Source organism: Equus asinus, chromosome 1 (assembly GCF_041296235.1).
Source record: "Equus asinus isolate D_3611 breed Donkey chromosome 1, EquAss-T2T_v2, whole genome shotgun sequence".
In the NCBI taxonomy this organism is placed as follows: domain Eukaryota; kingdom Metazoa; phylum Chordata; class Mammalia; order Perissodactyla; family Equidae; genus Equus; species Equus asinus.
Genome location: NC_091790.1, coordinates 110295256 through 110322712, shown reverse-complemented (window position 1 = coordinate 110322712; position 27457 = coordinate 110295256). Strand labels below are relative to the sequence as shown.

The 27457-nt window shown below is 42.7% G+C and overlaps 1 protein-coding gene across 10 annotated transcripts in view; it reads right to left on the bottom strand.

The window, feature by feature from the left end:
• Window positions 1-27457, bottom strand: part of SRPK2 (SRSF protein kinase 2) — a 222277-nt gene that overhangs the window by 154204 nt on the left and 40616 nt on the right. The window contains exons 1-2 of one of the 10 annotated variants that reach the window (XM_070505475.1): window positions 11803-11922; window positions 10683-11688 (exon numbers count right to left, since the gene is read on the bottom strand). The exons of 7 other annotated variants lie outside the window; for them this stretch is intronic. Coding sequence is in view for 1 of the 3 variants with exons in the window: in XM_070505487.1 (XP_070361588.1) it covers window positions 10683-10687 (5 nt within the window). In the remaining 2 variants the exon portion in view is untranslated. Of the gene's footprint in view, window positions 1-10682; window positions 11689-11802; window positions 11923-27457 lie in introns of those variants that run through there. 2 more of the 10 variants (XM_070505534.1, XM_070505487.1) reach the window with 2 other exon arrangements.

The window sequence follows — 27457 nt, the reverse complement described above, 5'->3', positions numbered from 1 at the left end:
TTGAAGAAAACCCCGCTCATCCCACAGGCCCCACAGCTCGAGCCCCGGAGCAGCCTGCGGACTGGCAGCTTGCCAAGCAGCCCAGGTTCTCAGGGAACTCGGACGTCATCTGATTGAGTCCATCACTTCTTATGCTTGCAAGTCTTTATGCCACTTTCTGCTATCACCCTTTATCTTCTCATTTTAAGAATATAGGGGAAAAAACTGGAACCTAAAAGAACACTACATCCAACATATCTGTTTCTAGTTAAGGAAAATTAGTACATTCTGATTACCGTAAAGAGGAACTTCTGAAACTTCTAAAGAGGAACTTTAAAAAATTAGAAATATTAACCTTTTCCTATGTTGTACCGTGGGCACAGGAGAGACATAACGGTCCCTTCATCCTACAAGAAGCATAACCCTTTTTGATACAATGCCTTCTAGAAATATGGGTCACCAAAATGGCTTAGCTTAATACAATCGTAATATTTAGACTACAACAGAAGGGACAGGCTGCGTGTCCATCACGCGATCCTTCACTAACTATTTCCTTCCACTGAGCTTTTGAGGGTTTGCGTGTGGCAGAGTTTATGACGTTTCTGATAAGAACTTGGAGTGCCCTTATTAAACCCTTGCCTACTGACAGGTAGGGATGGGCCACAGGAAAACTCCTGGTGTAGACCCAGCATCCTTTCCCACAAAACCTAACAGTTCCTGGAGCTCTCCTCAGAGCACAGTTTACGTTGACTCCAGCTATAAGAGGAAGACCTGGCCCAGAACAAGGGGACCTTTTCAAAACATCCCCCCGTGCAGACTAAGAGCGCGTGCTGGGCGAGTCCCGCGGGTGTGAAGAGCTGCAGGGGATGAGATGTGAACTGAGTGTCTCCGTGGCCTGCATGGTCACTAGAAAAACAAGGAGGCAAAGCACGCCACCCCTACGTGGAGACGACCCGGGAACGGACTTGCAGTGACCGCGTGCTGGTTCTGGCACACGGTCTCACTCAATCTCCTCGCCTGTAACCACCGTATTCTGATTTGTATTTGGGGACCCACTCCTCTCCAACACTCACACTTCCCATGAAGCTGCCACCGACACGCTATCTAAGTGAATGCCCGCATCACATTCCCCAGAGAAAGAAGCAGCGGCCTCCGCTCCTGCAAGCCGCACAGCTCTTAGAATGCAGCACGACACTTACGCAGGTCCACAGCACTTCCAAAATAACAACGGTCGTTCTCCAAGTCACAGTGCAGGAGGACACCATCATATATGAAATATAATATTTAATAAACTCTTTATGCTTCACCCTAATTTAAATGTGCAAATAATTTAAAAGACAAAATATTAGAACAGAAACTAAATACTTTCAGGTAATAAACTTCCAAGTGTGGCTTTTATAGCTACATATCTTTCATCATGACTAGGACAAACTAATGTTTCAACACAAACACTAATGTGACTATAAAATAGAACTGATTTTCTGGCATGATTTATGAAAACAAAGGAACAGGCACAGGAGGAACGTGTGGTAACTCTGCCATGTGCAAAAACTATTTTCAAAGCAAAGCACAACTGGTTTCAGTGCCACCTTAAATTCTTTTTGGAACAAGGCAGAATAAGCACGTATGCACGCTACAGTAAATAGAAACGTCTGGTCCAACAATTTCAGTTGGTTGAATGCATGTGTAAGCTCCATGTCAATATAAAACAAAAACCTTTATTGAGAAAAAAATTCACATTTCATTTTTGGTGGCATTAAATCCACAAATTAAATATATGGAAATAAAAGGGGAAAGTTCTAAATTTTCACATTACTATAAGAAAACTGAAGAAAGTATGACTGATTTCATCATGGCAGCATGATGTACCGAAAAAATCCTCAAAATTAGAGTCAGAAAATTGGGACTTGAATTTTGACTCCTTAGTATCTGATTCCTTAAATTAAGTCTCAGCTTCCATAAGACTGTTTTCTCATCTATAAAATGCTGTCAAAGTAGTACATTGATTCACTCAATTGAACTAAGAAAATCTGGCAGGGGGCAAAGAGGGTGGGAGTGAGGGGAACGGAATAAATACATGGAAACTTGGTGAAGAGCGTTCCAAACCTTTTCACCAAGTGATAAAGAGCAGTTAGAACTTGTCTCTTTTGGATCTTTCATGAATAGTTGAAAAAAGAACACTTTGAGAAAATTAGTAGAGCTAATGCTAAAAGTTTTCATAATGACCTGAAAACATGAAATGTGCAATGGAAAACTTTGCCGCAGTCCAAACCCAGGAAAACATCCATATCACAATCACAAGTGAGGACAACGTTAACTTGTTTATTTGATCTTGATGGCGTTGCTAAGGCAGGAGCAGCCCACAAAGACCAAGAGTCAACTGGGCCCATTGTTCAAGTCTGCGGGATGCCACAAGGAGTTAACTGTGGCCCAGAAACTGGTTTCATCATCCTGAAAATGTTCTGGCTCATAGACCGTGAGGCAAAAACAATAAACCAAAAGCTCTAACGACCCAGGCTGCCTATCCAGGTTATTCACCAAACTTGGCACTCAATGACTTTTGGCCAACACCAAAAATTGATTCTAACATCAAAGGATAAAGATTTATGACCAGGGAACATATTCAAACGCTAAAGGTGCAATGAGCCCTTGAGGTACAATGGCAGCATTGTTGGAGTAAGCACACACCATTTTAGAAGCCAGATTCACTTCAACTTGAGACTGGTCAATGCATTTATAAGGAAGTCTTACTCACAGACCATAAAAACTGCAGAGAAGTGCCACCTTAAATTCTTTCTGGGACAAGGCAGCATATGCATGTATGCACGCTACAGTAAATAGAAATGTCTGGTCCAAAGACTTGAGACTGAGTTTGGCTTAACCCTTCATTCCCCATTAGGTAACATCCTAAGCCTGAGTTAGATAACTAATGGTAAGAAAAACAAACTGAAAAGCCAAAATATTTGGTCTCTTTTCATCTTAGCATAGCGACTACAGGAACCGAGACTAATGATATATAGAGCAATCCACTGTGGGTGCCTCAGGACTGCTCTGGTCCCAGCTCGCTATTCCTATTGCTACACAGTGCCTACAGATCCCCTGACGAAGGATGCCTCCTTGCTCAAAGAAAAACTAAGAGCCTTCCTAGACTAGATATAAATCAGAAAGTGTATGGTTTTTAAAACCAAACTACCACATCACTAAAGAAGATCTCTGATCTAAGTGAAAAATATAAACTATCACTCCAGTCTAGACTCCAGAAGCATCGAGACTGTGGCAATAACTAACTATTGCTCAAAACGCTTTAGGTCAAGTACCTATTTTAACGGATTTCTAAGTTCTCTTGGATTCTAAAGCCTTGCATGAAGAGAAAAGAGGAGGTATATTTAACAAAAATCCTGCTGCCCGTTACTTTATCACAGCAGTAGACAAAAGACCATGAAAAAGAATTAATATTTAGTTTATTCTAGAGAAATAACTTTAAAAAGCAGAACGCTTCTTCCAGATAAACTAAACTCTCTCCCTCATTCTTGTGTCACTTTAATTGTCTTTTGTATAATTTAGGGAGAGTGAGTGCTGAATTACCCAAAGGAACAAGAATCAGCACATCACAGAAGAGAAAAGAACTACCCTACTCTCTTAGGTTCAGCAACTGGAGCCTGCAAATCAAAGTGATAAATGACAGATTAACAGGAGGAAAAACCCAGTTTATTTACACATACAACATGCACACATGCAGGAAAATTCAGTGATGAGTAACCCCAAGGGATGGGTAGAAAGGGAAGCTTATATGCTATCTTAACAAAAGGTAATAAAGTATGGAGAAGAAGCCAAACAAAGGAAAAGGGGCTTGGGGCTTCCGAGGGGTGGGGGGCACTTGTGAGAAGGTGACTAGAACATGGTGGTAAATAAGGGTTGCTGCAAGGGCTGATTTGCAGGTAAGAGTCACCCTCCTCTTCCTGGTATGGGAGAAACTTCTACAATGGAAACCTATGTCCCGCTTTGAGACAGAAAGTAGGATAAATGCCTTCAGCTCAAAACATCCTTTCACCAATGTGGCAGATTTGGGGGTGGCATAATCTATTCCCTTTCGACATGCTTAGGGAACCAACAAAAGAAGAGTACCAAAAGATGAGAAGAATGCTTTTTGCTCTAAGATTGATATTTTGTGGACTTTTTAAAGCCATGGGTGACGACGAGAACTCTGCTGGCCTTCTCTACTTCCGTTTGCATTTCAGGACTCCCACTTTTCATGGTGCGGGACAGAAAGGACGGACAGCACTTCAGGCTTTTAAAGGACCTAATCAGGCCTGGAGGGTCACACACCTCTGTACTCTCACTTCATGCCTTTAAACACATGTACTGCAACACCATAAAGAGCTTCAGAACATTAATAACTGAAAGTCATAATAATCATAAATCATCACTACCGCTAGACCCAAACTGTTTAAGCAGAAATTTTTAAAATTAAGGAACCACAGCCCAGTCGTCATCTGGTCAACTCTTTTAAGCCAGACAAAGAATACTCTTCTAAAATCGCATGAAGGAAAGAGGAGGGGAGCTGTCTACCCTTGAGGCAGCAGGACGCGGCTCTTCCTGAGCACAGAAGAGTCCCGAGGACAGACACGCGGCCACCCGCCCGCTGGCAGGACGCCACCCTCAGGTGGGAAAGCACGGAACAACAACACTCACTTACAAATAGGTTTATCCGCAAACCATTTTAATGCTGCACACATCTCTAACTTAAGTACAGAGTAACTTATAAGAAGAAAATGAGGAACAAATGTCATAAGTTTCTCAGAATTAGAACTAAAACATCAACATAGGAGCATTCACGTAACAGAAAATAATACCAAGAAGGGGGAGATACGGCTACAACAGTGAGAAAGAAATGCGTGAACGCAGACGAACAGCTCACAGGCACGCTCAGAGTCACATCACCAGCCACCCTGGTTCTGAAAAGAGAATTCACTCCTCCCCGTCTGCTTTCACAACCCTGCTGAGCAGAGAAAGACCGAGCAGCAGGCAGGTGCCACTCAGCCCGGCCTGGACCCACAAACGCCTCCGCTCAAAAGTCTCAGTTTAAGGGTCAGATTTCATAACGTAGAAGAAATAACAAACGACCCTGGAGGGGGACCTAACCATGACATCCCCAACAGGGGCAGAAAGGGGGAAGGGGAGGTAATCAGCTGAAGTAATTAATTTTAGTGCCATTTTAGTAGAGTCTCACTACTGAAAAATTCAGAAGTACAAACGCCATTCCATCTGCCGTGGTGCATACAAAGAGGCTTTTCTTCATGTAAGAAAGCCTTTTTGTTAAAAAAGAATTCAAGGATCTTTTACAAATGACAAACAAATGATAAACCAAAAAAGGGCATATAGAATCGAACAATTCCCAATGTATAACCAGTGGTTTTGACTTGGGGACCCAGGACTCTGACAAGCAGCGTCGCGGACAGGCAGGCGAGAAAGCCTCTGGCCCTCACGGCCCGCGCTCACTGGCAGTGCCACAGTCTGTCTGCCAGTCGACATGCACTGACTTTCCACTCTCTCTTGTTGTTTCAAAGCATTATTTAAATCCTACGTTTTATATTATGCTTTCACACAGAAAAAGACTCCTTGAAATAAAGTACCAAAGCTATAACTCTACAAACGCCCCAACACAATACCCTGCAGAAGTCTTTATTAAAAACAAGTATGATGTAATAAAGAATCGAGATGAATTTATACTGAAAGCGGTTGTATTAGCGGTAAGACGATAGGTAGGTTTTTTCCCTTCTTTCTACATTTCTAAATTTCCAAAACTTGACAATAAATATACATTTTGTAATCAAAAATATACATTTTTGTAAATATACAATTTGTAATACTTTATTTTTTTATCATCATAATAACAAGTTCACATTGAATTAGGATATACAATCGTTCAGAACAGAAGAAGAGATAAAGAGTTTTCCAGACAAGCAAAAACTAAAGGAGTTTATCACCAATAAATGAGCCTTACAAGAAATGCCAAAGAGACTTATTTAAGTGGAAAAGGCCACAAATAAGAAGAAAATAATAAAATAATAATAATAAAATCACTGGTAAAGGCAAATATACAGTAAAGGTAGCAGATCAACCACCTGCGAAGTTAATATGAAAGTGAAAAGACAAAAGTACTAAAACGACCTATTTCCATGATAATAGGGCAATGGTTACACATGCACAAAAAAAGAAGTTAGATATGATATCAAAAACATAAAATGTGGGAGGAGGGGAGCAAAAGAGTAGAGCTTTTAGCAAGAGGTCAAACCTAAAAGCCAATCAACTTAATATAGATTGCTACATACGTAGATGATTATATATGAACCCCATGGTAATCACAAACCAGAAACCTGTAATAAATACACAAAAAAACTTAAGAGAAAGGAACCAAAACATAATACTAAAGAAAGCCATCAAACCACAAGGGAAGAGAAGAAGAAAGGAACAGAGAAGAACCACTAAAACACCTAGAAAAAAGTAACAAAATGGCAGTAAGTACATTCTTATCAACAGCTACTTTAAAGATCAATGGACTAAAAGCTCCAATAAAAAGTCATAGGGTGGCCAATGGATTAAAAAAAAAACAAGACCCATATATATGCTGCATACAAGAGAGACACTTCAGACTAAAGACACTCAAAAGTGAAGGGATGGGAAAAGATACTCCATGCAAATGGCAAAGAAAAGAAAGCAGGGGTAGCAATACTTATATCAGACAAAACAGACTTTAAAACAAAAACTGTAACAAGAAACAAAGAAGGGCACTACATAATGACAAAGAGAACAATCCAACAAGAAGATATAACTCTTGTAAATATCTATGCATCCAACATAGGAGCACCTAAATATACAAAGCAATTAGTAACACACATGAAAGGAGAAACAGACAGTCACACAATAACAGTAGGGGACTTTAACACTCCGCTTACACCGATGAATAGATCATCCAAATAGAAGATCAATAAGGAAACACTGGCCTTAAATGACAAATTTGACCAGATGGACTTAGTGGATATATACAGAACATTCCATCCAAAAACCACAGCATACACATTCTTTTCAAATGCACATGGAACATTCTCCAGGTTTGATCACACATTAGGCCACAAAACAAGTCTCAATAAATTTAAGAAGACTGAAATAATAGCAAGCATCTTTTCTCACCACAAAGGTATGAAACTAGAAATCAACTACAGGAAGAAAACCAGAAAAGCCATAAAAATGTGGAGATTAAACAAAATGCTACTGAACAACGATTGAGTCAATGAAGAAATCAAAGGAGAAATCAAAAAATTCCTGGAGACAAATGAGAATGAAAATAGGACATGCCAAAATTTATGGGCTACAGCAAAAGCAATTCTAAGAGGGAAGTTTATAGCAATTCATGCCTACCTCAACAAACAAGAAAAATCTCAAATAAACAATCTGACAGTGCACCTAAAGGAACTGCAAAAAGAAGAACAAAGCCCAAAGTCAGCAGAAGGAAGGAAATAATAAAAATCAGAGCAGAAATAAATGAAATTGAGATTTTAAAAACAACAGAAAAGAATCAATGAAACTAAGGGCTGGTTCTTTGAAAAAATAAAATTGACAAACCTTTAGCTAAACTCACCAAGAAATAAAAAGAGAGAAGGCTCAAATAAAATCAGAAATGAAAGAGCAGAAATTAGGACAGACATCTCAGAAATACAAAAGATTATAAGAGAATACTAAGAAAAGCTATGCAGCAACAAACTGGATAATCTAGAAGAAATGGATAAATTCTTAGAAACATACAACCTCCCAAAACTGAATCAAGAAGAAATAGAGAATTTGAATAGACCAAACACTAGTAAGGAGATCAAAACAGTAATCAAAAACCTCCCAAGAAAGAAAAGTCCACGACCAGACAGCTTGCCTGGTGAATTCTACCAAACATTCAAAGACTTAATATCCATCCTTCTCAAACTCTTCCAAAAAACTGAAGAGGAGGGGAAGCTTCCTTATTCATTCTATGAGACCAACATTACCCTTATATGAAAACCATACAAGAACACAAAAAAAGAAAATGACAGGCCAATATCACTGATGAACATCGATGCAAAAATCCTCAACAAAATACTAGCAAATCGAATACAACAATACATTAAAAAGATCATACATCATGATCAAGTGGATTTATTCCAGGGATGCAGGGATGGTTCAACATCCACAAATCAATCAATGTGATACACCACATAAACAAAATGAAGAATAAAAATCACATGATCATCTCAATAAATGCAGAGAAACCATTTGACAAGATAGAGCATTTATGATAAAAACTCTGAGTAAAATGGGAACAGACGGAAAGTACCTCAACACAATAAAGGTCATATATGACAAACCCAGAGCCAATATCATACTCAACAGAGAAAAACTGAAAGCTAGCCCTCTAAGAACAAGAACCAGACAAGGATGCCCACTCTTGCCACTCTTATTTAAACATAGTATTGGAAGTCCTAGCGAGAGCAATCAGGCAAGAAAAAGAAATAAAAGAGATTCAAATTGGAAAAGAAGTGAAACTGTCACTATTTGCAGATGACATGATTTTATACATAGAAAACCCTAAAGAATCCACCAAAAAACTTTTAGAAATAGTAAGTTAATATGGTAAGGTTTCAGGATACAAAATCAACATACAAAAATCAGTTGCATTTCTATACACTAACAACGAAGTAGCAGAAAGAGAAATTAAGAATACAATCCCTTTTACAATTGCAATGAAAAGAATAAAATACTTAGGAATAAATTTAACCAGAGAGGTGAAAGATCTGTACACTGAAAAATATAAAACATTGCTGAAAGAAACTGAAGACAACACAAAGAAATGGAAAGATATTCTATGCTCTTGGATTGGAAGAATTAACATATGTTGTTAAAATATCCATACTTCCAAAGCAATCTACAGATTCGATGCAATCCCTATCCAAGTTCTGACAGCATTTTTCACAGAAATAGAACAAAGAATCCTAAAATTTATATGGAACAACAAAAGACTCCAAATCCTTAGAAAAAAGAACAAAGCTGGAGGTATCACACTCCCTAATTTCAAAATATACTACAAAGCTATGGTAACCAAAACAGCATGGTACTGGCACAAAAACAGACACACAGATCAATGGAACACAAGAGCCCAGAAACAAACCCACACATCTATGGACAGCTAATTTTTGACAAGGGAGCCAAGAACATACAATGGAGAAAGGACAGTCTCTTCAATAAATGGTGTGGGAAAACTGGATAGCCACATGCAAAAGAATGAAAATAGGCCATTATCTTAAACTATACACAAAAATTAACTCAAAATGGATTAAAGACTTGAATCTAAGACCTGAAACCATAAAACTTCTAGAAGAAAACATAGCCAGTATGCTCTTTGACATCGGTCTTAGCAGCATATTTTCAAGTATCATGTCTGACCAGGCAAGGGAAATAATAGAAAAAAGGAACAAATGGGACTACATCAAACTAAAAAGCTTCTGCAAACCAAAGGAAACCAACAACAAAAGGAAAAAACAGCCTAAGAACTGGGAGAAGATATTTGCAAACCATATATCAGATAAGGGGTTAATATCCAAAATATACAAAGAACTCATCCATCTCAACAACAAAAAAACAAACAACCCAATTAAAAAATGGGCAAAATCTAAACAGACATTTTTCCAAAGAAGATATACAGATGGCCAACAGGCATATGAAAAGATGTTCAACATCATTAATTATTAGGGAAATGCAAATCAAAACTATAATGAGATATTACCTCATGCCCGTCAGAATGGCTATAATTAACAAGACAGGAAACCACAAGTGTTGGAGAGGACGTGGAGAGAAGGGAACCTTTGTATACTGCTGGTGGGAGTGCAAACTGGTGCAGCCACTATGGAAAGCAGTACGGAGATTCCTCAAAAAAATTAAGAGTAGAACTATCATATGATCCAGCTATTCCACTGGTGGGTATTTATCCAAAGAACATGAAAACACGAGTGCATAAAGATACATGCAACCCTGTGTTCACTGTGGCATTATTCAAATAGCCAACATTTGGAAGCAACCTAGACACCCATCAAGGAACGAATGGATAAAGAAAATCTGGTATACATACACAATGGACTACTACTCAGCCATAAAAAAAAGATGAAATCTTGCCATGTTCAACAACATGGATGGACCTTGAGCATATTATGCTAAGTGAAATAAGTCAGAGGGAGAAAGTCAAATACCATATGATCTCACTCACAAATAGAAGATAAAAACAAGGACAAACAAACATATAGAGACAGAGATTGGACTGGTGGTTACCAGAAGGGAAGGGGGAGGGGGGAGAGCGAAAGGGGTGATTAGGCCCGTGTGTGGTGATGGATGGTAATTAGTCTTTGGGTGGTGAACATGATGTAATCTACACAGAAGTCAAAATATAATGATGTACACCTGAAATTTATATAATGTTATAAACCAACATTACCTCAATAAAAGTAAGTAAATAAAAATTAAAAGTACATAGTATTACATTAAAAAAAAAGAACTGGCTATGCAGTGGTGATCAAGAGTATGGGCTCTGGTCGACTGTCTTGACTTGAATGACAGCTCCTAAAATTCAAATTACTTACTATCCCTAACCACCAACTACAAAAACAGAATATAACAAGAACACCTACCTCATATGGCTGTTGTCGGGATGACACAAGATAGTAAGCAAACGTGTTTGGCAAAGTCCTGGGCAAAGTGGAAGGCCTTAATAAATGTTAGCTAACAGCTTTACTTGTACAGTTGTGGGCTCATCATGGGAATACGTCCCCGAGTGAGACGTCTGGGGTTAGAGTTTTTGCTGCTCCACCTGGAGGTCATGATGGTTTATGACATTGTTTTTATAGAAAATTAGTTCTGCGTCAAGGAGACTAAAAAAAATACACTGGAAGCAAAGCCTCGCCCCGTTTTGTAGCACGCAGCTGCGGAGCGGCCTGAGGGGCGCCTGAACACTTCTTTGGCTCGCCCTTCACCCAATTCACCTCCCAGGCGTTCACAGGACCACGTTCTCGAAGAGCTCCAGAAAACCCACGCCGCTCGTGCTCACTGTCGTACGTGCAAAAATGCTCACAGTTTATACGGAAAGTACCGCATACTACAACTTCTATTTAGGCCAACCAACAGGGGCAGGGGGTTCTCTTAAGGAACGGGGGACAGGTGCTGGCTTCCCTTTAGTTGTATGGACTTTAATCTTCATTCTCATGACCACCCTAAAAAGCTGTAATGCAACATTCTTATTGTGATCTGAAGTTAAACAGTATTCTTCCGCTTTTGAAGCTTTCTACTCATATCTCTACTTACAATAATTACACATAATGTAATGGAAATTTCACGCAGAACAACTCTTACTTGTGGATCCCTCGATTAATAAAAACAGTGATAGCAGTCGTAGAGGCAACGTGGACTAACTACTCCTTGAACAACCCTCTGAGGTAAACGCCTTGAGGACTCCCAGGGACAGCTGGGGAAACTGACGCAGAGACAGAGGTGGTGAATCTCATCACCGAAACCCAGACAACACCTCTCGCTTCTGACCGCCAGGCTGGTCTCAGCTCCGCGGCTGGCGGAGCCCCTACCCCCGCTGGCAGGACCGCTTCCTCTGTGCTGCCTGAGGCACGTGACACCCATATCCGGAACCTATCAGCGGGCAGAAAGGGGCAATCGTGAGTTGCTGCTACTCAAACTAAAAGATTCCACAGAGAGCCCGAGACATCGCAGCCTTTCCTCCACTCAAACCACACAGGGACTTACCAAGAGGACACTGTCGGCCACAGCTTTCCCAGAACTCACTCATTTCTATTTGAAAAGAATGCCATAACTAACCTCAGTCCTTAGATGACTTAGAACTTCAGGGCAAACACAGGCGGAAGCGCTCCTCCCCAATCCTTCACTCTAACTGGAGCCTTACCACTTCCGCCCCTGGGGTCTCGCACTTCGCTAACCCTCAACCTACCGCTGCAGGGGCAAGTTTCAAAAACAAAACTGACCCCAGCACGGCCCTGCGTAAAATCCTTCAGCACTGCCCCCTGCCCATGGCGACAGCACTTCGCTTTTGGGCCTCCAATCAGTCCTCTATGAAAATACAGGGGGAGTTAGGGACCACGGCCCAAAGGCAGTGCACACAAGTTTTGCACACCGCCACGCCGAGAACACACTTAATGCCTTAAAATTCCAAACATAAGTAACAAAACTTCATCTTTCATTTCATAAAGGATTTCTCTAGGCAAGTCCATGAGTACTTGCTGAAGGTAAGAAAAGTTTATTTTAACCAAAAACCACACATCAACATACACGTTACAAGTCGAAAATTTTAAAAAGGAATTTAGGAACTTCAGAATGATAAACTTTCTCGTAACTAAAGATTTCATTTTATTTGAGCCTGCGTCTCTGGGACAGTCATCCGCTAACGTCCTTGGAAATTCAACTCGTCAGCACTGTGTGCATGTTTCAGTTGTGCAGGTACATACGGAAGCTTAAGATTCTACCCTAATTCAGCCTCACGGAAAGACAGGACTGCAGCAACACCCAGAAACCAAAACCTCCAACCGTCTGCTGCCCTCCTTTTACCAAAAGACCAACTGAGTCAGGTTTAGACAGATCTGGTCGCAGGGCACGCAGTCCATCCTCCGTCTAGATCGGGGATCCAACCCCAAGCGTCTCAGGGGGACAGCAGGTAACGTGAGTAAAGCAGGCCTCCTGTAAGATGAGCGGCAGGGGACTATGGAAACCCTCTGAAGGGGGAGCAACCACAACACTGCCTAGCCAACAGCCATCATGGAAGAACGCTGTAGCAGGGTAGCCAGACAGTCGCATTTCCTCAGAATATGGAAATAGGGATTTTTTATGTGAAACACCCCAAGTTTCCGCATGAGTCCAGGCCTTGCTGCCGCAATCATCTCTGCCATGAGCAAAGCGCCCGACGTTTGCGCGGCCCTTTAGAGTTTGCAATGTACGCCTAATCTGAGCCTCACGAGCATCCCAGAAAGAAGAGAGCACCGTCCTCTTCCATCTGCAGAGGGAGGGCCTCAGGACTCCACGGTCTCTCCACTACACAATGCTGTGTGTGCCTCCTCCGACTGATGCCAAGGGGACACACAGTAGGTCCACACACTGTGAACAAACAAAAAACTGGAGGCGAAGGCAGGAGAAATGAGAACTAAGCATGGAGAACATGAACAAACATTCTTCTCTAAAAAATAGGTAATACCTGCTAGATACAAAAGAATATGTATAGGATGCATCTTGCAAGTTAAACAGCACAATTACAAAGCAAACAACAGTGGACCCATCCCCCACTGCAAGGACTAAAACCCTATAACACTGTAAGATATCCTTCCAATGATCCTCGCCCAAACAAGAAAGGCAGGGAAACTAGCAACCACAGGGTAAGGCAGCAAGGAAAGAAGATTCTAGAGCTTTGTTTTCCATTTAAATGGGGCAAGAAATGAACAGGAAAGAAGCCAGTGAAAAGGCGAAGACTAAAGCTGTGAGCTTCAACAGGCTCTCTGGCAAGGTTCCAGTAATTTCAGTGAAGTATTTACTGAGCCCTGTCCATTCATTCAGGTGCTGTCCCAGACGCTGAGGACGATCTTGGCACGTCTCCCCAACCTCGAGAGCGGACAGCCCGTCAGGAGAAGCAGGGACCCCGGCTCCACACCACGAACACTGCTACAGATTTTTAAAAGCTTTGAGTGATGCTTCCACCAAAATGCTATCACGTCCAGATGTGGAGAAGAACTCTCTTTCTTTCCCAGAAGGAGGTAGCACGGCGCTCCTCTCCCACCCCCAGTGAAGGCTGATGGCCATCACCTCAGGGGACAAAGCCAAAGCTCTTCCAGGACCACCAACCCCGAGATTGCAGCCCGGAAGCCTCCCGCCGCGGGCTTCACTGCGGGACAGGCCACCACGCTAACCACAGAACTACCTCATCACACGGATGAGAGGAACCACAAGCACGCGGTCTCCCAAGTCTCGATAACCTCAATTCCGTCTGAAAGCATGTGCTGCACAGACGTTCCGGAGCTCCATTTTCAACTCCTCTTTCAGGCTCCTTCGCTTCCCACACACTCAGGTAACTCAGCCCCACTCGATGCCTCCACGGCTTGTTTTTGGTCCATGAAAGGCAAGATTTTTATTTTACAGACTCCAGGTGCATAACAATTAACAACCACTCTGTTCACTGATGCCTAAATTAGTGCATTCACTCACTCTCATCTCACCCTGCTTTATTTTCTCCAGAGCTTCCATCTGAAATTGTGTATTCATGGTCACTACTGTCTCCCTAGCACACCAAAGGAACGCTTCAAGGATTTGTCGTGCTGATCAATAACAAACTCATTACCACTACTCCCCCGAAAGCATCCGTGAGCCTCCCCCCTCTTCTAGGTGTCTCAGAACAGTGGCTCAATTCCACAGGCACACGGGGACTGAGAGGAGCTGGGGTCAGAAAGGCGGGCTCAGCCCCGTCACTTACAGCCGCGCTCAAGGAGCTCCTGCCGGCCACAGATGGAACAATTATGCATCAATAGGTATAATAATACACGAACACTTTAAATCCATACTTAGTCATTTTGGAAGAAGCTAGTAAATCAACTATTTTGAATTTGCTAAATAAAAAGAAAGAACCAAGCACGTATACTGACTTTCCTATACAAACTGCACAGGACACATCCAGTTGATACGGGGAAACTCCTCTTTACAAAACATACCAGGAAATGAATAAAGAAAAGAAGGAGGGCTGGCCCCGTGGCCGAGTGGTTAAGTTCACGCGCTCCACTTCAGCGGCCCAGGGTTTCACCAGTTAGAATCCTGGGCACGGAGATGGCACTGCTCATCAGGCCATGCTGAGGCGGCATCCCACATGCCACCACCAGAAGGGGGACTTTGGGGAGAAAAACGGGAAAAAAAATCGGCAACAGATGTTAGCTCAGATGCCAATCTCAAAAAAAAAAGGAAGGAGGGGGTTGAAAGGTGATTGTGGGAGTCCTGAGACAGATGACAGTGTCTTGGACTCGTTAAGGAGTCATGAAAATGTAGAGAAATGGACAGATTTGAGATAGGTTAAAAAAAGAAAGAGGAATGAAAAAATTATAATATCAACATTTTGGTTTTTGTGTGTGTACGTGTCTGTGTGTGACAGAGGAAGATTGTTGCTGAGCCAACAACTGTGCCAATCCATCTCTATTTTATGTAGGAAGCCACCACAGCATGGCCTGAGGAGCAGTGCTAGGTCCATGCCCGGGATTCAAACCTGCGAACCACAGGCCACTGAAGAGGAGCACGTGAACTTAACCATTATGCCACTGGGCCGGCCCCACAATATCAACATTTTGGAACACCTAATGAATTAATAAAAGTAGGCAACGGTCATCAGTAGCTGATAACATCACAAAAGAATAGATAATCAGAATTCTACGCGTTGAAAGATAAAAAAGTTAAAACCTTTTTTTTTTTCTTCTCCCCAAAGCCCCCTAGTACACAGTTGTATATTCTAGTTGTGAGTGCTTCTAGCTGTGGCATGTGGGACGGCACCTCAGCATGGTCTGACAAGCGGTGCCATGTCCTTGCCCGGGATCTGAACCAGGGAAACCCCAGGCAGCAGAAGCGGAGTGCGTGAACTTAACCACTTGGCCACAGGGCTGGCCACTAAAACTTCTTTCTGCCAAAAATTAATGTTCTTTTTTTAAACCTGAGTAAAACATGGCAACAGATAGGACAAACTGGCGGTGGGTGGAGGGGCTGGTGGAGAGTCACGTGGATGTGTGTTTCTTGAACTCTCATTTTTTAAAAAGAGAAAAAACATCCAAACAGAAAAACAGGCAAAGAACTGGAAATTTACAAACAAAAAAATAGAAACAGCTAATAAATATAAAGGGGGAAAGCTTGACGTCATTTATAACAAACACAGATTTAAATAATGACTTATCTGTTTCAACTGCATTTGCCCAGAACTCTCAAGAGCTTAAGAACCTGACGTGTAGAAGCATAAACTGGCAACACCCTCCGCAGATCCATTTGGAAATAGGTTTCAAAATATGTTTTTCAAACACCTGTCGATGCAGTAATTTGAAATCTGGAAGTTAATGTTCCAGAAACTGTATGCCCATGAAATGTTTATTACAGTTCATTCGTTACACTGCTAAACAGCAAGAAGAAAAAACACCTGTAAAAATCATAAATGTACAATGAGAAACACTAAATAAACTGTTCAAAATTTAGTAAAATTTCATTAAATCACTCTCTCAAAGAAAATTTAGGACAAAGGGAATAGGCTGTAGAATCTATTAACCATAAGACTCATAATCGATTTTCTAATAAAGACCACCAAAATATTATCAATCCCTAATTAGTGATGTTCAGTATTTTTTCCCTTTTATACTCTTTCGTAAATTCAAAATTTTTTGCAATGAATAAGTATTACTTTCATATTTAGAAAAATAACACACTACACACACAAACCATCAGCTAAACTGATGACAGGATTCCAGTAACACTAACTACAGTTTCAGACCCTAGGCAGCTCATTTAAGCTGTGTGGGTCTGTTCCTTCAGAGATAAAATTCAGAAGCTGCACTAGACGAGTGGCTTCCAAACTGTGAAATCGTGCATTTCCACTGCTCCAGTACCCAGCCCAGAACGAACGCCCACATGTTAACGCTGTTCCCGACTGTCGACCAAGGGCTCATAGCAGCGCCCTCAGAACCTGCCACTCGAGCACGAGGATTCAGACCCCCGACTCTCATCTCAACCTTCTACCTTTGATGCTTTAGATACTGCACTCCCGAACACGATTTCAATTAAAGAAAAGGTTCCACTGTTCCAAAGTTCTAGAAGCACCTGACCAGGAAATCCCAAAGTCCCCAGCAGTCTGACACACTATACGCCCGCATTCTCAACCCTCTGGCAAGCCTAGAACTGCACTCGGTGAACACAAATAACAAACACCCAGGTTAACTGTATTCGGCACGAGTCTAATACACTGCTTACCAAGTTTCTGTTAATTCTGAGATTCTATGATCATTTTCCTCCTAACCTGTGTTCAATCATAGATATTAGTCACTAAAAATTTTCTGTAATTACTTCTTAGTTGGTGTCCTGAAACTCCCAGCCTTTTCACACAAAGTAAAATGGTGTACTAAATGAAAGGACAGCTTTCAGGGTAATCCCAAAAGCGTGCCTTCTAACTTGAAGGGAGAGAGCTCTCGAAGTGGTGGAAACCTCTCAGATTACGTTCCGAGGACAGGCCAGCAGCAGGCACTTGTGTGGGCTGTCTGCCCTCAGTCAGGACACCCTCGAGCACAGCTCTCCCCCCACGTGAAGAAGCACTTCCACAGCAAACTAGCACAAATAACTCTAAAACCACCCAGCCCGCCAGACAAACGACCTTCCTGACTTCTAGCCTGGGCAATATTTGATTCCTTGACCTTACTCCAGTCTTACAAGTGAGAGCAAAGATCAAGTAAATACCAGTTGTTTCCATGAGCATCTTTCTAATCAAGATTCCTATTATTTTTAATAGCAAAAGGTTAATGACAAGATAAGGAAGAGAGTGACGCAAGGACACGGGCGATACCAGGACAAGGCAACATTCCCCTAAGCTCTGCATCAGACTCTCCTTCCAGGACCCATGATGCCACCTGAGGCAAGCGTGGCTTCGGGAAGAGCACATGACTCTGATTTCACCCCGAGTTTGGCTGCAGCCCACTGGCCACTCCCCACTAGCTCAACGACCTCAGGAAGCTGTGAAACCTCCTTGGATCTGCTTCCCTCACCTGCAAATAAGGGTCAATAATATCTCTATTCACAGGATATTCAAGAGGCTTAAATGAGAACGAATGACAGGAAAGTCACAAATATTTGTCCTCTCTCCTTCTCCACGATACCTGAAATTAGACTCTGGTTTGATTCTCTTTTTTTCTGAGGGGTGGAAGAGCTGCCACAGCAATTCCACAGTGGGAGTGTCCACCTCAGCAATTCTCAAAGTACGGTTCACAAATTCCAAGAGATCAAAACTATTTCCACAATGATACCAAGACACTACAGTCATGTGTCGCTTAAGGAGGGGATGTGTTCCGAGAAATGCGTCCTCAGGCGATTTCATCAATAGCGCGTACTCGCACAAACCTAGCTGGCACGGCCCACTACACACCTAAGCCATATGGGGCTCATCTTACGGGACCACCAAGAGGCCATATGGTACTCACCTTACAGGACCACCGTCGTATATGTGGTCCCTCACTGACTGCCTCGTCTTCATGCGGCCCTCGCTGTGCTGACCTTTGCACTGACAATGTAAAGGCAATAGCGGGTGAAGTGCTGCCCCTGGGCACCAGTCAAGGCAGTGGCCCCAAACAGCATGCGCAGTCACTGTGTTCTTCATCGACAAGGACCTGCGGTTCAGGTGACACCAGCTTCACTTAAAAGGGTTCTTGAGAAGGAGTGAGACACTAATTTCATTAAATCTCAGCTCGGAGCACTAACATTCCACCTGATGAGATAAGAAGCGCTTCCGCTGCACACACTGTGTCTCGAGGACAAACACCTGTGTGGCTGTTTGAGTTGCCAGCAGAGCTATCCCTTCTTCCAGGGGACGCCCTCCCACCTGACTGACAGACAAGCCACGGTTACTCCAACCTGGATATCTGGCAGACAGAGTCTCAAAAATGAACAAAAGCAGGCTGCTGCTTTAAAGAAAACAGCTGACGCAAAGACACTGGATGAGTTTAAGGATTACAGCCTCCAGGTGTTTATGGTTGCATGAACTTTTTTAACATTCATTAGCAACACTATTAAGGCTTAAAATTACCTTCCTCTCTCTCTTTTTCTACATTCTTGAAAATTTAGTTAAGAAACATATTAACGATTAACTTGAACAAGCTTTTGTTTTTATTTTCAACATCCTCTTAAGTTTAATCCAGGAGGGGGAAAAATAATATAAGATGCAGCTTAAGTTTTCTTCCACTTTCTTTCCAAATAATCAAGTGTTCTTTTTCTAAAACTCCAGTTCATCAAATCTTTAAACAGTTATAATCCTTTCTAGTTGCAGTACTGACTGCAGGTTGGTTTTATTCTATATTTAAGACAAGTAAATTTCCAAGAGTAAAGCAACATCTATGCTTCAAAAACACATGCACACACACATTCTCTCTCTCACAATCACAGACACCACAGCCCTAACGAGGCTCGAGAACAGACCTTGGAAGCTAACGGTCAAATCTCACTCAGCACCTCTCACCTTAATTCCCCTAACACAAAAATTTTGTCAATTTAATCATTTGGACGAGGAAAAAAGAGGAGCTGCGTATGCAAAATATTTATGTTAAAACATAAAGCAAATTTACCAATATTATTTCTTTGGTATTTCTCATTTAAAAAAAACATTAATAATCACCTTGAGAATAAATTAGAGAACAAACCATAAATTTTCAGAAAAGGCAACCAGTAAGCCCACTTCCACAGTACTGAACTGCAACAGGCAAACTAAATAGATATTATAAGAAGTCTCAAAGGCCAAAATAAAATCAGTACTAATTTAAGCATTTAATTTAAATAGTTATATTTATAAAGCAAATTTTGCATTCAAGTGACAAATCCCTATTTACCACCAAAAGCCAGACTGTGGCCCCAAGATACCTTTTCACATACAGCTCCCCCTGAGAAGTGAATTCTAGACCACCTCATCCACATATACACAGAAATAAAAGTTTGCACACCAAGACCCCTCAATGGGGAAAGCACAATCTCTTCAATAAATGGTGCTGGGGCAACTGGACATCCACATTCCAAAACACTGAAGTTCGACTCCTACCTCACATGATATACAAGAATGAACTCAAAATAGATCAACAACCTAAATATAAGAGCTAAAACCATGAAACTCTTACAAGAAAGCAAAAGGGTAAAAGACCCAGGACCTTGACTCTGACAACAAATTCTTCGATTACATAAACAAAAGCAGGTGCAACAGAAAAAATAAATCAACTGGACTTAATCACAATTAAAAATTTTCTGCATCAGGGGTGGCCCCGTGGCCGAGTGGTTAAGTTCGTGCGCTCCGCTGCAGGCGGCCCAGTGTTTCGTCAGTTCGAATCCTGGGCGCGGACATGGCACCACTCATCAAACCACGCTGAGGCAGCGTCCCACATGCCACAACTAGAAGGACCCACAACGAAGAATATACAACTATGTACCGGGGGGCTTTGGGGAGAAAAAGGAAAAAAATAAAATCTTTAAAAAAAAAATTTTCTGCATCAAAGGAGATTATCAAGAAAGTGAAAGATAATCTGCAGAAGAGAAAATATTAACAAATCCGATATCTGGTAAGGGTCTAGTACCTAGAATATATACCACCACAACTCAACAACAAAAAGACAATCCGATTAAAAACTGGGCAAAGGACTGAAATACACACTTCCCCAAAGATATCAAATGACCAACAAGCACATGAAAAGATGTTCAACACCAGTACTCAATAGGAGGATGCAAATAAAAACTATAATAAAGTATCACTTCACACCCACAAGGATGGCCATAATTCAAAAAAAGGAAAGAAAAAGGAGACTAACAGGTGTTGGCAAAGACATGGAGAAACCCTCACACATTGCTGGAGGGAGTATCAAATGGTGTGGCCTCTGGGGAAATCAGTTCAGGGGTTCCTCAAAAAAAGTTACACACAGAATTACAATACAATCCAGCTGCTCCTCTCTGAGGTCCACAACTAAGAGAAGTGAAAACTGATACGCAAACTAACACATTCACACACCTTCAAAGCCAAAAGGTGAAAACAGCCCAAACATCCACCAACGGATGAATGGATAAACAAATTGTGGCATATACATATAACGGAATATTATTCAGCCATAAAAAGGAATAAAGTACTGATTCACGCTACAAGTAATGAACCTTAGAAACACGTGAAATGAAAGCAGCCATACACAAAAGGTCACATATTGTTTGATTCCACTAAATAAAATGTCCAGAATAGGTAAATCCATAGAGAAAAATGCAGATTGGCGGCAGCCAGGGTTTGGGGGGAGGGGTGATGGGGAGCAAGTGCTTAGTGGGTATGGGATTTCTTTTTGGGGTGATGAAACATTGTGGAACTAGACAGAACTGGTGACTACACAACACTGTGAATGTACCAATTGCCAATGGACTGTTCACTTTAAAATTGTTAGTTTTTTGGGGCCGGCCCGGTGATGCAGCGGTTGAGTGCAAACATTCCAATTTGGTGGCCCGGGGTTCACCGGTTCGGGTCCCGGGTGCAGACATGGCACCGCTTGGCACGCCATGCTGTGGCAAGCATCCCACATATAAAGTAGAGGAAGAGAAGGGCACGGATGTTAGCTCAGGGCCAGTCTTCCTCAGCAAAAAGAGGAGGATTGGCAGCAGATGTGAGCTCAGGCTAATCTTCCTCAAAAAAAAAATTGTTAGTTTTATGTTGTGTCAATTTCAGCTCAATTTTTTTTTTAAGTTGGCACAGATGTCTCATTTGCTGGTCTATCCCTCTCCACCTCAGCCAGAAAGGCTCTCCCCAGCGTAGTGGTCCCTCAGGTCCCCGCGGCTCACAGCCTGGCTGCAGCTGACGAGAAACACTGGGTAAAATGATCTATGAAAAGAAACAGTAAGAATGTACATTTACATAAAGACTGAAATTTTATGCTAGGGAAAATGCCTCCTTAACATATGTAAAAACAAATGCAGGCAAAGCCTTCAGGGAAGACGGCAAGTCTGCATTACCACCACCGATATTAGAAAATGTCAGCCAGCAAACGACTTCCTCTGGGTTCCAAACTTTCAAACCACAAAGGCAGAGCTGCACAGAAACGTCTCAACAACACCTACCTATATTTCATACTTGAGACATCGCAGGCAGTGCATTGCTTTTTCAAGGGCTGATTCTCAATGCAAATAAAGTTATAATACTGGCAGTGTTCAGAACGTTAAGAACAGTAAATTCTTTCTTCTCAGTTACTTACTATGTAACTGACTCAGCACCCAAGTGTACAAGATGCTACATAATAACACAGAACACAGGGAACAGTGTTTCTTGCCTTTCAGTGAATATTTTAAGGACAAAATGGAAACAGTACATTAATTTCCAAGAAGTAGAAATATATCTACATTATGTATAACACTACATAAATACATCCACATCATGAACACTACAGTGATGATCTGAGGACAGACCACTCACCCTTCCCTTAGTGGAGACCAGCGAACTGGCTGGAAACAGACACCTAAGGAAGCTTTCTTCAAGATAAGAAATACCAACTCAAGCATGCACAATAGAAACAAGTTTTGGGGAGGATTCAAACTGTCTTCCCTTAAAAGCACTGTGACCAAACAACTCATAACTGGAAAGCTAAAGACTGCGCAGTATGAACAGGCAAGGTTGGTACCCCTTTGACTTGGGAGGAATTCCCGACACTTACTGGGTGTGTCCATCAGGCGCCATGTAGAGTTTTCGCATCCACCACTGAATACTCAATAACCCTATTCTTCCCGTTGTAAAGTCCAACCATGTATACTAAAGGAGGTACATTGCAAATTAACTGCAGCCACTCATCAGTAACAACCACTTAGAGGTGGTTTCATTCAAGCAAGACTTCTATGAGTCCCAACTGTATCCTCCCAAAAGGGGGCTCTTAACATCCCTACATATATAATTTGATAATCAAGTGATCTATGCCTTCATCCAAGTCAATGAGAAAAACGTTTAACAAAACGGGACCAAAGACAAAGTATTTCACCTCGCCACTAACAAGCTCTTTGGAAGTTAGTGACTTATTCATTAATACTTTTGGAGAATAGGTGTTAAACTATCTAGGTATACAATTACATAAACCACACTTCTCAGCTCTTCAACAAAGTGTCGCAAGACTATCCACGCCTGTTGAAATCAAGACCCAGCATGGGTACAGGAGCCTGCTGGCCCCGCTGTAAAGATTCTACACCGTGCTGCCCACGCGAAGCAACCAAGAGCCAGAAACGTCAAGACACAGGCTCAGTTCACACACCATCTCAGTGGGTAAACTAAGACTAGACACCAGGTCTCGTGACAAACTCTGTTTTTTAAAAAATGAATGCATGGTATTATCTAACGGCATCATCTTTCCTTAGTTCCTCAGGCCTTAAGAAACTCAGAAGCAGTTCTTGACTCTTCCCTTCTCTCACACCCGATCAGTAAATCCAGTCAGCTCCAGCTTCAAAGTCTGTCCTCGACCTGACCATTCCCACCCCTGAACCTGCCCAAGCCACTGTCACCAACCCCCCCCCCGGAGCAGGCAGACTGCCGCAGCCCCTCCCTGGTCTCCACGTGCCCCTTCCTGCCACTCTACAATCCATGCCCCATACAGTGGCCAGAGTGACACTGTTTTTTTTTTTTCAGTTTTGAAACAATGAAATTGCAGGAAAGCACACTTCAAAGGACTTCTCTCCCCAAACCACCTGAGAGTTAGTTGCCAACCTGATGCCTAATCACCTTAGGATGCTAAAAACAAGGATGGTCTGGATAACTGCAATAAAGTCACCAAGATGACACAATTAAGACCGATGGTTATGGTAATTTAATCCTCACACCTCGCGGCAGGCCACCTTATATGGTGGGGACAGCCCCAGCCCTGCCTCCCGTGCAGTCTGCTCTGCCCTCTGTCCCTCGGCTCCCCCACACCACGTCACCGTCAGAAAGATCCTGTGTCACCCTGCATGGGCAGACTCCTGCGACAGCTCCCCTCCCACTTGGGCCAGATGCCGCTCTGGGCCACAACAACTCCCACACCCTCTCCCCACACTGTCCCACCTAACGGCTTTAGGACTGACTCGTTCAGGAAGAAGGGTAAGGGGGAGTGATCACTTTTAAACGCACACAGATTATTTCACTCCTTTGCTCAAAATCCTCCAGTAGCTTGTTAATCTTTCTCTAAATAGAATCCAAATTCTCTTCCATGGTCCACTAGGTGCTACAGGCCGCCCCCTGCCTTTCTACATCACTTGATCTAACCCACGCTTGCTGGTCTTTATTCTGATTTCAAACACAGTAAACTCTTCCTCACCTCGGGGCCTTTACATTTCGTGTTCCATCGCCTCGAAAGCTCCCCACACCCCCAAATCCAGCAGGTCTCTGTTCTGGCATCATTTCCTTAGAGGCCTTCCGCAGTCCCTTCCCCATCCACCACCCCACCCCGAACCCTCCCCTTGCCTTCATTTTCGTTATAGCACTGATGACTACCAGGTATTATATCATAATACATATGTATGCATAACCCACAGGACAGAACAATTTCTTGTTTACTGCTCTATCCCCAAACCAGAACAGCACCCAGCAGCTAGCAGACACTGAATGTCTGCATGATGGCTGAATTCTCCAAGAACCCGTCTAATCAATATAACGCTATCTTACACCTATATGACATAGTAAAGATGTGAGAAACGGCTGCATAATTTAAGATACTGATGCTGACACTGTATATGGTGCTTTACAGTATACTATTACTTGCAACAGTTCTGAGCAGTGTGTTGTTTACTTTCTCTTCTTCACAAACAGACAAGGCTCAGAAAAGTGCAACGATATGCCCAACGTTACACAGCCAGTAACTGACGAGATCATGACTGGAATGCGGGCCTTCTACGCACGCGAGCTCCTCTGCGCGTGGGCCACCAGTCAGTCACCCTCAGAATCCCCAACATCCTCTCCTTTCATCTTCCAAAATTACCGGAATGTTCCAAAATTACTAGAGGTGCAGAAATACTGTAATTTTGAAGCCTACCTATAAATCTGTGTCTTACTGAAAGCATAATGCATGACCGACTACAGCTCCATCATACAAAGGCTCTGTTTTTAAAGAATTCAAGCAAATGACCCTCGATAACGGGCATTTTAGCACCATATTCCAGGAGTCAGCACACTACAGCCCACCACCTGTTTCTATTAAAACAAGGTGAGCTAAAAACGGTTTTTACATCTTTAAATAGTTGGGAGAAAAATCAAAAGAATACTATTTCATGAGACCTGAGAATGATTAGTAGTTCAAAGTTCAGTGTCCAGAAACACAGTCTAACTGAAACACCATCATGCTCACCGTTCAGATATTGTCCACAGCTGCTCTTGCACGGCAATGGTCAAGTAGCTGCGAGAGAGATGTGGCCTGAAAAGTTGAAAGTATTTACCGTCTGGTCCTTTACAGAAAAAGCTGGTCAACCACCACCATAATCTCCTGACTCTCTGCCTCTCTCCAACCCTCTGACCTCCAAGGGGCGTTCCTGGACCTTCTCCCTGCCACCGCACCCGATCTCGGCCCCTCCCTCTGCCTCCATCTGAGATGTGTACCTGTCTGCTACACACCTGATTCCCACCTGGGTTACAAGATGCTGGGGGGAGGCCACTTCTGCGTGTTGACACCGTATTCCTGGAGCCTGGCAGTGCCCAGTGATACTCGCTGGATGAATGAAAGAACACAAGGTACCAAATGCAGACGAGCTGATCTAAACAATCTCAAACTTACAAGAGTTTCTTCTAGAAGAAACCCAAAATAGATTGCCAGACTTCCAACAGAGTCACACGAATGACTCTGTCCCTCAACTCATTCCAGTCACAAACCCCAACATCAGACAAAACAGATCAGGGCAGGAAACTGGGAAGTGGGCTGTAAATCAACCTGCAGCCCAGCAGTAAAAGGTTTTAACATCATCAACTACAACAACACACAGGAGAAACAAAGGGTCCGGGCTCAGATGTGAGTCTGCACAATACCAATCTATAGGATGGGCCACAGACCCCAGTTTTAATCACCCCCCCTCCAAGAATTTTTTTCTCCCACAACGCCTGAATCTTTACATATTTCACCAAGTCACAACGCCTGTTAGTCACCTAATTTTTTCACTCACCTTACAAGAAATCGCTTTTTAAAATACAAAGGGATCTGAAAAGCTAAGAAAATAACAAAATCTCACGCATTAATGTGGACTAAAGCAGTTTTGATAGTGAGACAGAGAGAAAACAGAGAGCAGGAGTTTGAGGGAGATGGAGCCTGAGGACCGCGGCAGACTCAGGTAAGGCTCTGAAGCAGGGGGCTCAGGGCAAACCAAGAGTGCCAGGAAACGGGCGAAAGGGCAGCAAGAGCGGAAAAGGTGCAGAAGGGAAGCGGGCGCCTTCTGATACTGACACCGTTCACCTCCCCCAGGCAGACAGGCAGCCTGCAGAAACAGGGGGTACGGGCTAGTCTCTGCTCTGCGGCTTAAGAACTCTGTTAGAGCGCGGAAAGCTCTTCGCTTCAAAAGAACGACGAGGAACCAATGTAAAAGGATAACAGAACTAGACAATTACCATTTGCAACCTACAGTTGCAAAAGATAGATTCAGGCAAGAAACATCAAGAGACGTTAAAACCACTGCATAAATATAAGAATAGATATTCACACAGTCTCAAACTATCTTATTAATTCCAAAAGCAGAAAGAAACCTCTACAATCGAAAAACCGAGAAGACAGCATTTTAACCAAGTGATTATTACCATCAGCAATAATGATGTGCCCCATCTGTGATGCATGAGAAGGGTATAACATGATCCATGTTGCATTCCTGTCAAAAGTATTTAACCCGGGCTGGTCCCGTGGCCAAGTTCGCGCACTCTGCTTCAGAGGCCCAGGGTTTCACCAGTTCGAATCCTGGGCACGGATATGGCACTGCTCATAAAGCTATGCTGAGGCAGCATCCCACATGCCACAACTAGAAGGAACCACAACTAAAATATACAGAACTATGTACGAGGGGCCTTTGGGAGAAAAAGGAAAAATCTTTCAAAAAAAAAGCATTTAACCTGATTTTTTTTTCTTCTTCTTTTGGTGAGGAAGATTGGACCTGAGCTAACACCTATTGCTAATCTTCCTCTTTTTGCTTGAGGAAGAGTGGCCTCGAGCTAACATCTTGTGGCCATCTTCCTCTGTTTTGTATCTGGGATGCCACCACAGCATGGCTTGATGAGTGGTGTATGTCCATGCCCGGGATCCAAACCTGCAAACCCCAGGCCGCCAAAGTGGAGAGCGCTGAAATGAACCGCTACACCACAGGGCCAGCCCCAACCTGATTTTAATCATGACAAAACAATCAGGCAAATTGAAACTGAGAGACACATCTATAAAACAACTGGGCTGGACTTATCAAATCTCTCATGACCATAAAAAAAAAAAATTAGGGGGCCGGCCCCATGGCCGAGTGGTTAAGTTCGCGCACTCCGCCACCCGGGGTTTTGCTGGCTCGGATCCTGGGTGCGAACACGGCACCGCTCATCAGGCCTGATGAGGTGGCATCCCACATGCCACAACTAGAAGGACCCACAACTAAAAAATATATACATACAACTAGGTACTGGGGGGACTCAGGGAGAAAAAAGCAGGGAAAAAAAAAAGAA